The 14,134-nt window shown below is 42.5% G+C and overlaps 5 protein-coding genes across 5 annotated transcripts; 4 read left to right on the top strand and 1 right to left on the bottom strand.

Moving 5' to 3' along the window:
* Positions 1-788: 788 nt before the first annotated feature.
* Positions 789-1,116, top strand: EAF01_003163 (uncharacterized protein; the record flags this gene model as incomplete). The annotated part of the gene is made up of 2 exons (XM_038911417.1): positions 789-799; positions 873-1,116. The coding sequence occupies 2 exons, from the start codon at positions 789-791 to the stop codon at positions 1,114-1,116; spliced, it is 255 nt and encodes an 84-aa protein (XP_038772652.1).
* Positions 1,117-3,470: 2,354 nt separating this feature from the next.
* EAF01_003162 (uncharacterized protein) lies at positions 3,471-5,775 on the top strand (the record flags this gene model as incomplete). The annotated part of the gene is made up of 2 exons (XM_038911416.1): positions 3,471-3,556; positions 3,723-5,775. The coding sequence occupies 2 exons, from the start codon at positions 3,471-3,473 to the stop codon at positions 5,773-5,775; spliced, it is 2,139 nt and encodes a 712-aa protein (XP_038772651.1).
* A 1,724-nt stretch (positions 5,776-7,499) lies between these two features.
* On the bottom strand, positions 7,500-9,347 carry EAF01_003161 (uncharacterized protein; the record flags this gene model as incomplete). The annotated part of the gene is made up of 1 exon (XM_038911415.1): positions 7,500-9,347. One exon carries the CDS (start codon positions 9,345-9,347, stop codon positions 7,500-7,502), a length of 1,848 nt encoding a protein of 615 aa, XP_038772650.1.
* A 3,847-nt stretch (positions 9,348-13,194) lies between these two features.
* EAF01_003160 (uncharacterized protein) lies at positions 13,195-13,628 on the top strand (the record flags this gene model as incomplete). Its single annotated transcript, XM_038911414.1, has 2 exons — positions 13,195-13,362; positions 13,452-13,628. 2 exons carry the CDS (start codon positions 13,195-13,197, stop codon positions 13,626-13,628), a joined length of 345 nt encoding a protein of 114 aa, XP_038772649.1.
* EAF01_003159 (uncharacterized protein) lies at positions 13,586-14,133 on the top strand (the record flags this gene model as incomplete). The annotated part of the gene is made up of 2 exons (XM_038911413.1): positions 13,586-13,835; positions 13,904-14,133. The coding sequence occupies 2 exons, from the start codon at positions 13,586-13,588 to the stop codon at positions 14,131-14,133; spliced, it is 480 nt and encodes a 159-aa protein (XP_038772648.1).
* Position 14,134: the final 1 nt, after the last annotated feature.

Here is a 14,134-nt window from a genome sequence, read left to right as displayed (position 1 = left end):
CAAACACCCAAAGTCATACAACATGCGATACCTAAGGAATATAAAGATTCCGACGTGAAAATAGCCTGAATGGGATCAAAAACACATCGAGATGCCAATGTGTCCACGTCAACATCGACGTCCGAAAGTTAATCAATGGTTAGAACAATGTGAACCCATGTACTGTGTAACTGTCGTCGACAAATCGCATCTTCAAATGGGGGTATTTGGGGAAGATTTACAAACCGATAGATGTACGATAGCACGCTACGGCACAACCTAATGCATGTCATAATGTCAGAGTGGCTAGTTGGAAGTCATTGGACGAGTAGTGAAGAAGAGCTGATTTTTAGTATTTATTAGAGTCCTTGACAGTGCTTATGATTGCAAGCCTTTGCGGCTTATCATTCCAAATATCACTATCACTATCACTATCACTATCACTGTTACACAGATTTAGAAGGTGGAACACATTGACTATAAGATTTAGAGTTTTCTTCCACCAAATACAAGCGGGAAGAGGCGTACTTCGTATATTGATTGAAAGCCTCTTCTATTCTCCCGTTCAGTAGAAGAGTAAGGCTTGTTTTCATATTCTTCGGTCCCTCCGATTCGCATCAAGACCGAAAAAGCCATATACAATTGCACAAGTAGATTCTATTGTCATAAGGATTTTCTCAGATATCGCTTACCTAGTATATTGAGATAGTTATATAAATGAAATATAAAGTATATTATATGAAGGCTGACAGATACATACATTCGATTTCTGTAGCCGAGTAAATGGGCTCCCCAATTGATATCAAATAATGAAAAAAGTGTATGTATGCTGTTCGAGAGTCCCAGTTTTCCCCTCACATTTCCAAAACAATCTCGCAAAACAAATAAATCAGGATACGGACGGGAGGGTCCACAACTAAACTCACATCTCCACAAAGTCAAGTCGAGAGAAAAGACATCGACGCACTAATAAAAACACACCTGGGGGGCGGAAGATGCGATTCGATGATTCTTCGTGGTAGCTACAGCTCCCGACAATCGAAAACAACAAGCAACACAACCAATGATTCCCAAAGCCTCTACCTCATAACCTCTCTATTCGTCGCCACAAATGGATCTCGAGACTCGGAAATGTGATGATCGCTATTCGAAATGATTGCTACATAAAGGAGCTATTTTCTTACTGAAGAGCGGTATAGTTAATGAGACAATCTCGTCGCGACTTGCTTTTTGAACGATTCATGAAGCTTGATGAAATAGCATCGGGTCTAGAAGTTGGGAGGCTTTACTTTATGTTGTAGATTGAAATAACTCGGTGTTTGTTTTTAACTGGTCTTACAACGTCGGATCTTATCTTGCTCCTTCTCGGCCTGTTGTATAACTCTATGGTCTGCGTAATGGTGGTAAGTGCTAATGGAGACTTCTTGTATTTTAAGCAATTTTGTCTACAATGTGTGATTTGTTGTAGCATGGGTTTGGGGGTGAAGGGAATTACAAGCTGAGGAGCTTTTCTTCTACTTTGATTATAGGGGTAGAAAATAGATGTTTCTGGCCTGTAGGCTTTCTCTAGGCTTTTCATATTCAGGAGCAACGTCTGAGTTACTAGGCATTTCTCCAATATGTCCCCATATCCTCCCCCCTTCATTTCATTCTGTACGACTCATACAAGTAAGTCTTACATCTCGCATCAAATTTACCTTCAATATACATGTAAACGAATCTCATCTCATGACTCGTCTCCTTCAATATGCATGCTGACAGTCAGCCCTAATCGTTCAGGCCATCAGCATCAGCACATTCTTTCAGCCCTGCGAAAGATTAAATAACCCGTCATACTGATTCTTTTCCACAATCACAGCTTACAGCATTCTCCTCCCGCGTTTTCTAGCCTCTTTTCAGATAGAGTAGTAGGTCATAGGTAGGTCAAGCAAGATGATGTGGTGCTTACGGTAGTTTTGTGATGCCGGGAGTGAGCGAGAGATAATTCGTTAACCTATGAATGAGGGTATCTTCCACACCGAAAGGAGTGAGGAATACCGTCGACGGAGATATCCCAGATACTGCCTGATCTTCTCTTCTCTTCAAGTATATGTATCAAGATATGTATCAAGATTCAAGACAAATCCTCATGAATCGTGTGTAAGGATTATTGGACTCGTGCTTGAGCTACGATGGAAGAGGTCAACCGTGTATTGCCCAACCAGCACTTTCATTGGCTGCAACACAGATCAACGGATGGTAGCAATTTGGTGCTTGTGAGAAGATCTCCACAAGGTTCAGGCTTAGAGTCGTAAGGTTTAGGATACACCGGGACATAGCTATTGTCTAGCCATTCCTCTTTGCTAACTGGACTAATGGTATCAAGTATCGATGATCAAGGAGAGGAGAGACAACAAGAGAAGAGAGGAGGGATGAAGACCGAAGAGGGGGGAATAGAGTAAAAATGGAGAGTATGAAGAATGGAAAGAATGAAAAAAGTAGGAGTACGTACCTACTTCGTACAGACTACGGACTATAATCTTGCATCAAAGGTTTCCTAATAGTCTTTCTGAGTGAGCACACAATCGAGTGATATGATTGGTTTCAAGGGGAAAGGTGCCGAGGTTCTAACAAATTTATCGGTATAGCTGCATGTATAGCTGCATATTTCGTCTCGACACCTAGTAGCTTCCCTTAACCCACCACACCTCGATGATGCTCGATCCTTCCTTCCATTCCTTCCATTCTATTCTTAAATTTCATTGCGGTGCAGCATATCGAATTTCTTACAGTCTAGCAAGTACATTTTGTTACCTTCCTTGAAACAACTTGGTAGTCTCATCACCTCGTCGCACCAACACGCCCAAAAAGGGATTGTCATTATCGTTGACGAATCTGGAGATATCTGGAGATTTTCGGGTGAAAGATTTCCCCCTTCATCTCACATTCTTCAGCGCCTGAGTAAACTGCACTCATCCAATACAGACATACATACATACAATCTGCATCTCAAGGTCTCAAGGTCTCTAGGTCTCAAAGTCAAAGTCAAAGTCAAAGTCAAAGTCAAAGTCAAATTCTCAAACGATAACTACCTATCTACTTAATATAATTCATGACCAACTCACCGAAAGCGTACAACCTCGTGTTGCGTGTTCTTGTGTTATAAATTCTGCCTATTCATTCATTCTATTTCAACCATTGGAAATATCTTCAACAATCTTTGATCAATCTGGTTTTTAACCTTGCAATTGCTCTGATCTTCCTGATCTGAGCCAATCTTAATAATATTTATTTATCCTGATGCTATTCTCTCTCTCTCGCTCACTCTCTCCTTAACCGCCCATTCTTGATTCTATTATCTGACCATAGGACGTATAAACCTCCGAATTGATCCTGGACAAACTCCGACCTGTTGCATTGCGGCGCTGCTCGAAATCGCAAGGGTGATAAGGTATTCTTAGAAAAAAAAAATCCCCAAGGGAAATGCAGACAAACCTTCGATCAAAACAGTCATGGCAGATGCGACAGAGACTGGAAATAAAGTGAGGCAGCGTCGTGCAAGTCGCCCAAAAGTAAAGACAGGATGTAATAATTGCAAGTAAGTTAGTTCCTTTGCCTTTGGGGGGTTTCTTTTCTTTTTCCATACTATTTTAGCAATTCTGGGGTTCCCGCGTTCAATTTCCCCGCGTCCTGCGCTATTCGATGATGGTGGTAGCAAGACAATCAATCTTTGGCTAATACACGGAACTTTCTTCATGTAATAGGAATCGAAGAGTGAAATGCGACGAAACAAGACCAGAATGTACAAAATGTGTGAGATCAGGGAGACGATGCGATGGTTACCCAGCGTACAATCCGAGAAATAGGCATGCCAGTAATACTCTACCAATTGCTCCTCGACCGAGTAATGCTGGATTGGAATCGCATCCAATACCTCCCCACAATACCATAGTAACGACGGCTTTACCTGGTTCGACGGCACTCGTTCCTAGGAATACATCACGTATCATCAATAAATCAAGATCTATCAGTCCATTCTCACCTCCCACACCATCAATCCTCACACCATCAACCATCAATTCCATCGAAATTGACTCCGAGATATTTCCATCACCCACTCTCGGTCTCCCATTCAACGCAAAGGAAGGTCAATATTTCCAAGTCTTCCGCACTCATACCGCCAGCGAATTGTCTGGATTCTTCGATTCGGAATTCTGGACGCGTAGTGTTCTTCAAGAGTCGCATTCTGAAGCATCCATACGTCATGCCGTTGTAGCTCTTGGAGCTCTCTACAAAACATTGGAAAAAGTCGCTGAATCACCTCCGAGTTCTCCTACCCCTTCTAATCAAGGTACTTCGAGCGGCGATTCCGCACCTACTCATTGGAGTTTCGCTTGGGAACAGTATGGAAAAGCAGTGACGCGCATGCGCCAGAGTATCTCGAATAATGAGGTCAGATCTCAACGAACGATTTTAATTTCCAGCGTGTTGTTCACTTGTTTTCAATCCTTTGTGGGGGATCACAAGGCTGCTATTAAACAAGTACAAGTAGGGTTAGGAGTGATGGAAAAACAACGTAGGGAAAGGAAGAAACCGTATATTCAGCGCGAGGATGATATTGTGGAAGAAGAGTTGGGACAAATGTTTACACGCATGGCTATTCAAGCCAAATCATACGATATGGCGTTTCATTTTCCAGCTCCATGGGTTATTCGTCTCTCTACCAATCCAAGTATCGCTAATCCCGTAGCATCACAATCCGGACCGCCCTCTCCTTCAACAACTAGTTCTCCAACGAATCTCGATTGGAGATATCACGTTTCTCGAGATCCTAGTTTGGCAAATCCACCCAGTCCGTCCGATAGCTCAACTGGCACAACCGCCTCAATCGAAGCACCCATTCCCGAAAGCTTTCCAAATATCCACGAGGCAAGATTAGTGCTCGATGCTTTATGTGAAAGGATTATGAGATATAACGAGGAGCTAGTAGGTTTCTACACTGTATCCAATAATATTCTTCCTGCCTCTATCAAATCCAACGGATACGGTTTCGGTCGTTCTCTCGAACAATGGCAAACGACATTCGCTCCTCTTCTTGCCAAACGCCGTGCACCTGGTACTTCAAACATTGAGAGAGCGGGTATCATTGTTCTTCAAATGACGTGTATCATGACACGAATTCTGGTCTTTACGGCATTTTCTGCCAACGAAATGGATTTTGATCAATTTCTTCCTAGATTCGCCGAGATCAATGAATTAGCGAAAGAATTGATCGTAGATGAAGAGTTAGCATTGGCACAAGCACGATGTGGAGCAGGTTGTAAACATGTTACTTCTGGTCCGGGAATTAAAAGAGGAATGCGAACGCCATTTGGGGTTAAGGTCACGAGTTCTCCGATTCCTGGTCCTGATGGAAAACATTCGCATGAAACTTATTCGCATATTAAACCCTCTTTTGCACTCGATCTTGGGATCATTCCGCCATTATTCGTCGTGGCAACGAAATCGAGAGATAGAAGATTGAGGAGAGAGGCGATTAGTCTTTTAACATCGAGTCATAGGAGAGAAGGAATGTGGGATTCGAGACTTTGTGCGGGAGTGGGAAATTGGATTATGAATGTGGAGGAAGAGGGATTAGATCCTTATGTTAAGGGGGAAGCATCGGAAAAACAAGTGGTGCCAGATGAGAAGAGAGTGATGGTTATGGAAATGTGGTTTAATCTCGAGAGGAGGTGGGCGATGTTGAGGTGTGGGACTAGGGGGGTGAAGAAGGGAGATTTTGATGCGAGGGCGAGGGAAACACCGGTTTCTTGGTAGGGAGGAGGTGATCGGGTTGGAGGACTTGGGAATTAGGGGGCGATTGGGGAGGGAACAGAAGTCAAGGAGTGGCGGTTGTATGATAGTGTACATACATGCTTTTCCAAGGCGTCTGGTATGGATTAGATGGGATTGGATGGGATGGGATCAAATGTATTTGGAACTTTGGGGTTGGGGGCTGGGGATGGATGGACAGTACATTTGATTAGGATTTCGTCCCTTGAGGACGGGTGGGGGAAGTATGAATGGATGGATGGATGATATTAATATTTATGTCTATAGATATCTATGTTGATAGTTACCTAGAGAATTGAATTGTAGTTGAAGAAATGGAATCAAATAGGATATGGATATGGATATGGAATGACAGAGGAGGAAGGAAGAAGTTTTGTGTTAGCTAGGTAGATATATGGAGTGGGTAGGCAGGTAGGTAGGTAGGTGAAGTGGATTGGAAGAAGAGGGATAAAATGGATGCATGAATGGATGGATGCATCGGTTTGGGCATGGTTGAATGGTATTGCATGGTATGGTGGGTGGAATGGTGGGTGGGATAACATGGCGTGGTATAACTTTTAATAAATAAGAATGTGGATTTCGACAGTTGGATGGATGGATGGATGAGTGGATGTGGATGGATAATAATGTAGTTTAAGTGTTGAAGTTTGAATATAATTTGAGTTTAATAAATATCCGTCTTGTGATCAATTGTAAGTGAAAGTATGGATCTTGAAAAGTGGATTTATTTTTGTTTTTGTTTTTGTGATATGTTTTTGTGATGTGTATTTGTTTCTGTAATATATATTGTAATATGTATTTTAGTATATTAGATGAAAGTACAATATGAGGAATGAAGAAAAGAAGGGAATGTGAAAGCTATATCTATCTGTATTGGAATGAGTTTTTGTAGTTGAGGTTGTGGTTGATTCTTTTTGGGTTGGGGATGAGAAGAGAGGAGATTTTTGAAGGGGTGTGGGAGGGAGAGAGAGGGGGAGAGGAAAAGGTAGAAGGAAAAGGAAGAAGGAAGAGAAGAGGACGAGAGAAAGAGAAAAAGGTTTCTTATTTTACAGTGTATGTGCATGTGCAATCTTCCGGATGAGTTAAGAGATGGGAAGAAATGGAGAGATGAGTGGGAAAGAAGAGGATGAGGATGAGATGGGAAGGGATGGGAAGGGATGAGGTTGACGAGATTGATATTCTCCGCTCGTGGGTATTTTAAGTAAGTAGGTAAAGAAGTGGAAAGAATGAAATGCATGCATGTATCTATTTATGTATACTGTTTCCATGAACTTGTGAGTTTATGAATTTCTTTTGTATCTTATATTATGTTGTATTATATTGATGCTGAGAAAATGTAAGAGAAGAGGGAAATGATAGAGAGAAGAAGAAAGATTGATGGATTAATGGTTGAATTTCATTATTTTGATTCTCTTTTTTCTTTCGTTGATAATACATACATACATACTAGGTAGGTAGTAATCTCCCATTTCCCATCATGCATGCATCCATCCAGATGCCAGCCCCCAATTCCCATTCCCATTCCCATTCCCATTCCCATTCCCATTCCCATTCCCATTCCCATTCCCATTCCCATTCCCATTCCCATTCCCATTCCCATTCCATTTCCATTTCCAATCTCATATATATCTATCTATCCTTTTCCCATCCCTACCCACCCTTTATAAAAATGCCAAACTGCCAAAAAACCCTATATATATTAAAGGAACTCATCCGTCGTCAAAGAATTCCGTCGTCCTCCTTCTGTCCCCTTTATCATCATCCGAATCTCTCCCCATTTCACGTTCCGCAGTACCTCCCCTCCTCTCCTTTTCATCTTTCTCTTTCTTCTTCAACGCCTGCGGACTTTCTTTTTCTTCTCTCCTGACCGGCGGATCCGGCACCGCCGGTTTTCCAATCTTGCGCGGACTATTCGCGATATTCCGTTCGCGCTTACGGAGACGATCGAATTTTGTGCGGGCGTGGAAGAGCGCATCTGTGATTTTTCGATGATTGCCAGTTCTGCGAGCGGCTTCCTGGAGCGCGGTTTTCCCGGCTTTATTTTCGAGGAAGAAGAGTTCGTGCGAGACGTTTTTGTGGGCGAGGATTTGCGAGATAGTTTTGGGGGTGGAGAAGAGGGCGGCGTGGTGGAGGATGGAGTTTCCGTCGCGGGTGAGGAGGGTAAGGTTGCGGGTTTTGAGGAGGAGGTAGGTGATGAGGCGATCGCTGTGGATGGGGATGTCGTGGAGAGATTTGCGGAGGGCGAGGTGCAGGGGGGTTTCGCCGAGGGGTTGGGAGCGGGTGTGGAAATTGGCGGGGGGCATCGCGTCCCCGATTAGCTCGATGATTTGGCAGCCTGAGATGGTGTTGCGGTGGTGTTCGATGAGGTGGTGGAGGGTGGGGAGGGTGAATTGGATGGAGCAAGGGCCTTGGAGGTCGAGGAGGTGGCGGATGGCGAGGGGATTTTCGTCTTTGATACTGTCTGAGAGGACTTGTTTGAATTTTTGGAAGGCGATATCTTTGTAATTGCACTTGAGATAGATTTCTTGGAAGAGACCGGATCGACGATGGTCGATAGCTAGATCGAGAGGAGTGGAGCCAATTTGATCTCCGTCGTCGAGGTTTGCTCCAGCTGCTATTAGGGTTTTGGCCAGAGATGATGATCTATGACATATTGCGAAATGGAGGGGAGCCATATGTCGATCGTTGAGTAATGAGATGAATCCTGGATGACTAGTCATTTGAGACACAAGGAAACTTCCTATTTCATGATGTCCGAAACGGGAAGCCCAATGGAGGAGAGTATCATTATTACCCGTACCCGTTGATAATATTTGAAAAACGCTGACTCCATTCTCCAAGAAATGTTTAACAACTGGAAGTGCTTCATTTATTCTTGTAGCTAGAAATATTGGCGGGTGTCCTGTTCCGTCGGTATTGTAGTTAAGATCTCCACCTCGAACTTTTACGGCGTCAATGATTGGTATTAAAGCCCCTATCTTATACCTAATCAATGCATAAACCAACACTGATTGATTTAAAGAGTTGACAGCCAAAACATCCGCACCACTTTGAAGTAAAAAATCAATCAACCCATGTTGTTCTGCCGCGACAGCAGAATGTAAAACTGTATTCCCTGCCCAGTCACGTGCATTAATATCGAGACCTTTGGTAATGAACATCCTCAAAAGTCTTTCATGGCCAGCTGCGGCTAAGAGATGTAACCAAGTAGCACCATTTCTTTCTCTTCCTCCAAAACGAGTTTGTGCCCACCCCAGCGATCGATTGTTGAAATAATTCATCACATATTCGGATTCCCAATGAGGGGCACAAGCCCATAGACGTCGTTGAGAAACATAACTGCGACCTCGACTGTAGACCCATATTGATCTTGCTCTTGGTTCTGGTTCATTATCTATCGCTGGACGAAAGTGACGACGGAAAGCTTTTTGGTAGAGAAGGAATGTTAGAATTTTCGCATGGCGTTTAGAGGTCTGGATCAAGGCGTTTAGTGGAGCTCTCCGAAGGTGGTCGCCAATACATTGAATTAGTTCTGGTGGAAGGTGATTGATATCCATGGTTCAAGGAGGTTTTGTGAGCGTGTTGATGAAAGTATATTGACACAAGGTAGTAGAATACTGCATCAAGACTTGATTTGATGGAGATGTTGAATTCAACCTCGATATCCAAGTAATAGTGTTTAAAGTACGGTTCTATTTTCAGTGGTATGCCGTATTGCTTTTTATGTCCATAGTCCGATTCGGACCACTGTGGCTGAAGGTCGAGGGACGAGGGACGAGGGACGATGATTTAGATGTCAGGTGCGTGAGGTATGTTTGGCTTGAAAAGTCAAAGTGTGCCCCTGATTCGGAATAGTAATTTAGTTGAAGAAAAAGCAAGTTCAATTCGACACTCAGATAGATGCGTTGAATGTTCATGTGAAGTCGACAATCAGATGTTTTGAATAGTTAGTTGTTCAATTTTAAATTCGATAATCGATAATCCAACACTGTTTTATATTAGGCGTGGTTTGGGGGGGTTTCAGTATATAAGAATCAATGACAAATTGACAAGAGACGATATGTATGTATATCAATCAAGAAGTAGAGAGAGGTAAGATCGAAGTGAAGTCGGTGTGCCCAAGTAGAGGAAGAAATAGAATGAGGCTGGATCTCTATCAAATCGATGTAACTTGCGTAGATATTGGAAGAATTGGAGACCCAAAGTTGTTACAACAAGGCTTTTCCCGTCAAATATTGATTCACTTGGTACTTGGTATCTGTATTTGAATCGAACATATGGCGTGATGATTAATTCCTAGATTTCTAGAATATCTTGATATATCTTAACAATTCTTATTCATCCCTTTCGTGCAAAGCATAGGTACGTATAGTGATAATAAGCATGGATTAATGTAAGGTTGTCGGTATACGTTTTGGAGGTGCAGTGGGAGGAGAACAACACATTTCAGCCGAAGGATCCCGAATCCGAGAATCGTCTTCTTCTTTATATGGTCTCTGGTACGTACTAGATATGTATGTAGGTGATATATGTGGAATCCGTGTTCTAGAAAAACAACTGACAACAGAGCAAATATTAATTGTCGAGTCACACGATATGTAATACTTGCATATGCAACATTGGAAGAAGTCTGAGGCTCCCCCAAGATCCTATTTGTTCGTCGATCTGCTAAGGTTGCCATAATTGTCATGGCTGTCATGGCTGTCATCAATGGTCATGCAATCGGTGGGCTAGAATTGGTCGAGAGTAGGGATATCTGAGGGAAGGTAGGGATGAACGTAATGGGGTGGATGGCTCGGATGATATGGACCATCTGGTGGTCCAATAACTCATCGCCATTTGATATAAGAGGAGAGGAAGAGGCAGCAATAGCCGCGATACACCAATCGAGAATTTATAGAATCTTTAGGCGAAAAGTTAGACAACGACAACAAGAAAGGACAACGACAATATGTGAACACGAAATCACCAAGTTATGTCACTTTGATCAACTCATCTACCTTTGACCATTATTGATGGTTACGATTAATCTGTGTCTCAACCATTCTCTCTCTACCTTATGAATCTATGAAGTTGGACTTTGAGAAGTTGGACAGAGAGCCCTATTCTCATTAGAGCCATCAACTCTGATATTATATGATCGGCCGGCATTATTGTTATTGTTGAGGATATTCTCTGTTTAATCGCTGCATAGGTAGGCAAGAGTTGAAAATACTAATCAATTGTTAGCATTCACCTCTGTCCGATCTCAAGTAAGCTTGACACGTCGAGATTGTTGAGATTGTAGAGATCGAAATCGCTCCAGAGCCCGAATATTCCCAGATATATATAACTCGAGCACCTTCAACTATTTATCCTTCACAATGAACTGCTCTTCTGCCAGAAGGACTTATCTAAGCAGCTTCTCATCTCTGTGTTCTTCCTAGGATTTGGTTGTGCGCGAAAGACGGCCGCAGATGGCGTCCTGTTCAGTGGTACTTTTGAATGTGAGGGAAATCTCGAGAAGGGTTCGAAGTGGAGTATCGGCATATCTACGTACGAACCTTTGAAGGCGATTTATCGATCGTCTCCTCCAAAACTGGCCCTTGTGATGCATCATCAGCAATAATTACAATGTCAAATGCCAATACCTCGCAGTGGATTTTCCCTACTTGTCCTCGAATTTACAAACTCCGACTGCCATCGACAATTCATTATCTGTTGTGGATTTCGAATCTCTGCCATGAATATACAAGGGATATTGCTGGAACATCTGACTTCTTCGAGTCGTGGCGGCAGGCTTTGATTAGGTATCGACATGTTTTTCTGGTGGGTATCTTCTCGGTCAAAGTAGAAGAGCTGGTGAGGTTCTCGCTTTCGATCATTTCAATAAACCCGTATGGGGGTTCCATTTCTTTCGTAAGTCTCAAGGTTTGTCAACATTACTTTGAGGTATTAACCATAGACTTTCCATGTGTATTGTTTCTCGCGAGTTTATCGAAGCATAAACTTCATTTCACTGGTGGTGACTCTTTAAAGCTATTTGATGTTAGCTATTAATCCCCGAATATTTGTCATTGCAGATATTCTATGCTTCATAGACCGCGAGGAATAATTTTGGGAGATGAAAGTCATAGGGAAGCATGCCTACTTACCGCAAGGTTATGTGGTATCCATATGCATATTTCCACACGAACTGAGAAACCGAGGAAAGCTTCCGAAGAATTTGACTGGTCAAGATGCTTTATTACTTCGATACCTTCAATATAAAAAAGGATACGAAGCAAGTTACATATCCATTACTCGCAACATAATACTTGACTCTTCAAGTACTTGTTGTGCATTTGTCTTGCAATTCTCCTTTGATATAGAAGCCCTCATTCTGCTTTGCTCCAACAAAATCATATTCACATACCTACTACTTCTTACATCCCTAATCTACCCAATCGAATTGGTCGGTTTGTGTTTAGTTCATTTTGAGCTGCTTCTTGATGAGCCTACCTACCTAGGTAATGACAGATTTGAGAATATTTTTAGATCCATTTAGGGTCGATGTTAGTGGGAGTCTTCACTCTAGACCGTTCAACCTCATCAATCACCCACACGGATTTTTCGAAATATGTTTCTTTCCCATATTCTTTTATTGCCCTCTTAATAAAGTCGTTCTTCGTATTTTACTTTAACACTGTATAACGTTCATTTATCCCATAATCCTTTTTGATACCCTTCATTTACTTCATGATGGCTACCGCATTCGTCAATACCCTGTTCGAACTCCCTGCCTTCGAGACAAATTATTCCATCTCGAATCCACAGTCGAAACCGATCATTCTTACTCCCTTTCTCAGATTATCATCTGAACTCCAATTCTTTTACTAATCTAAAGAATTGGATGTGATGCCGTATCTAGTAAGTATAATTCATGATACGATGATATCACGCCAATAAGTTTCCTCTGCTGACACGTTTTTGAAAGAAGATATCCAAGTCGCTCTTGAACCTCCCCAGGGAGCCACTATTATCATGCATTCGAATTTAGAAAGTTAAGATTTATGAGAGAAGATCTTGTGTCGTTGTACAGCGTTTTGAAGTCCCAGCGCGAACATATTGAACGCTTGTTATCTCGATGCACCTCGGTCTTGGATGTAAAAATTTGGCTTCCAGATCCTGCGCTGGTGACAATCGTGCGTCAAATGTTCTGCTATTGTATTCGCATGGTTTCCATAAGTAGTAAAGTCTAACCCGCTACGTAGCGACATCCTACATACAAAACTGAAAAAGAAAGCTTACGACTTGTCATAGCAAATGCCATTATTTGCACGCAGTCCCGCATTTGGAGATCAACCCAAGAGATACATTTTTGGACTGATAGAAAGGCTGCGTGAGAAGTCTGATTCTTTAAGTCAAGCATGTCTGAAATTCGTTATGGCGGATTTGTCTCTGATAAATCGGGTAAGCTATGCGACTTCATGTTGCCCAACATGTCAACTTGACCATCGAAACCCGCGCTACGCGAAACTACTGTACCCAGTAGAGGGACCCGGGGCGCCATTGAAAAGTCTACCAACGCTTGATGAGATACCACGGCTAGCAGTAAGTAATCATCTGCGAGTTTCAATGTTTTCTTGGAATGCATAATCAAATTATTATGCAGATGCTGACCAGAATAACCATTGTCGCAGAAGCCTGATGAATGTGTTGTTTGTTACGGACCTAATTATACACCCGTAGCCACTATACCCTGCGGTCATAAACATACCTGCTTAACATGCATTCTGCGATGGACCAGAAGCGAAGAAGAAGATCTTCCTAATGGATGCCCTTATTGCCGTTCCAAGATCGATCGCTTGAAAACATAGTGCCATATCCTCGATTCCGAGTCGAAGAATCGCAAACGAAATCGAAATACTTGCTCGCGAAACCCTTTGCGGAAACTGAACTGGGCTATGAGGAGATGGAGAAGAAGCAGAGAGAGGTAATGGAGGTTGTAAGTTTGGTGGGGGCTTGCATTTGGCGGGTTTCGGAAGAGGATAGAAAAAAGTTTGTAACACAGCGAAGGCAGGAACGTAAGAGCTAGAGATTGAGATTGAGAAGGAAAGCTTTGGGTAACAAGGCCAAATCTATTTAAAATGAGGCGCTAGGAAAGTGAATGGGTCGATTGATGGCAGTACTTGTGCAAGTGGTCGTAATGCGCTGGATTGGTGGTACAATGATTTGGGGGATAACAGAGAAGACAATACAGAGGTCGGTGGTTCTGAATTCTTCGGAGGTATATTCAAGTGGGCCATTATGATGACTTTGTCGATAGTTATACCGTCGTCAATACCATCCACATTCGATAGTAGAATGTTTTTGGGCATATAAA

Source organism: Botrytis porri (assembly GCF_014898465.1).
Source record: "Botrytis porri strain MUCL 3234 chromosome Unknown BPOR_004, whole genome shotgun sequence".
NCBI classification, from domain to species: Eukaryota; Fungi; Ascomycota; class Leotiomycetes; order Helotiales; family Sclerotiniaceae; genus Botrytis; species Botrytis porri.
Note: the sequence above shows the minus strand (reverse complement) of the source record. Positions and strands in the feature narration are given on the sequence as shown.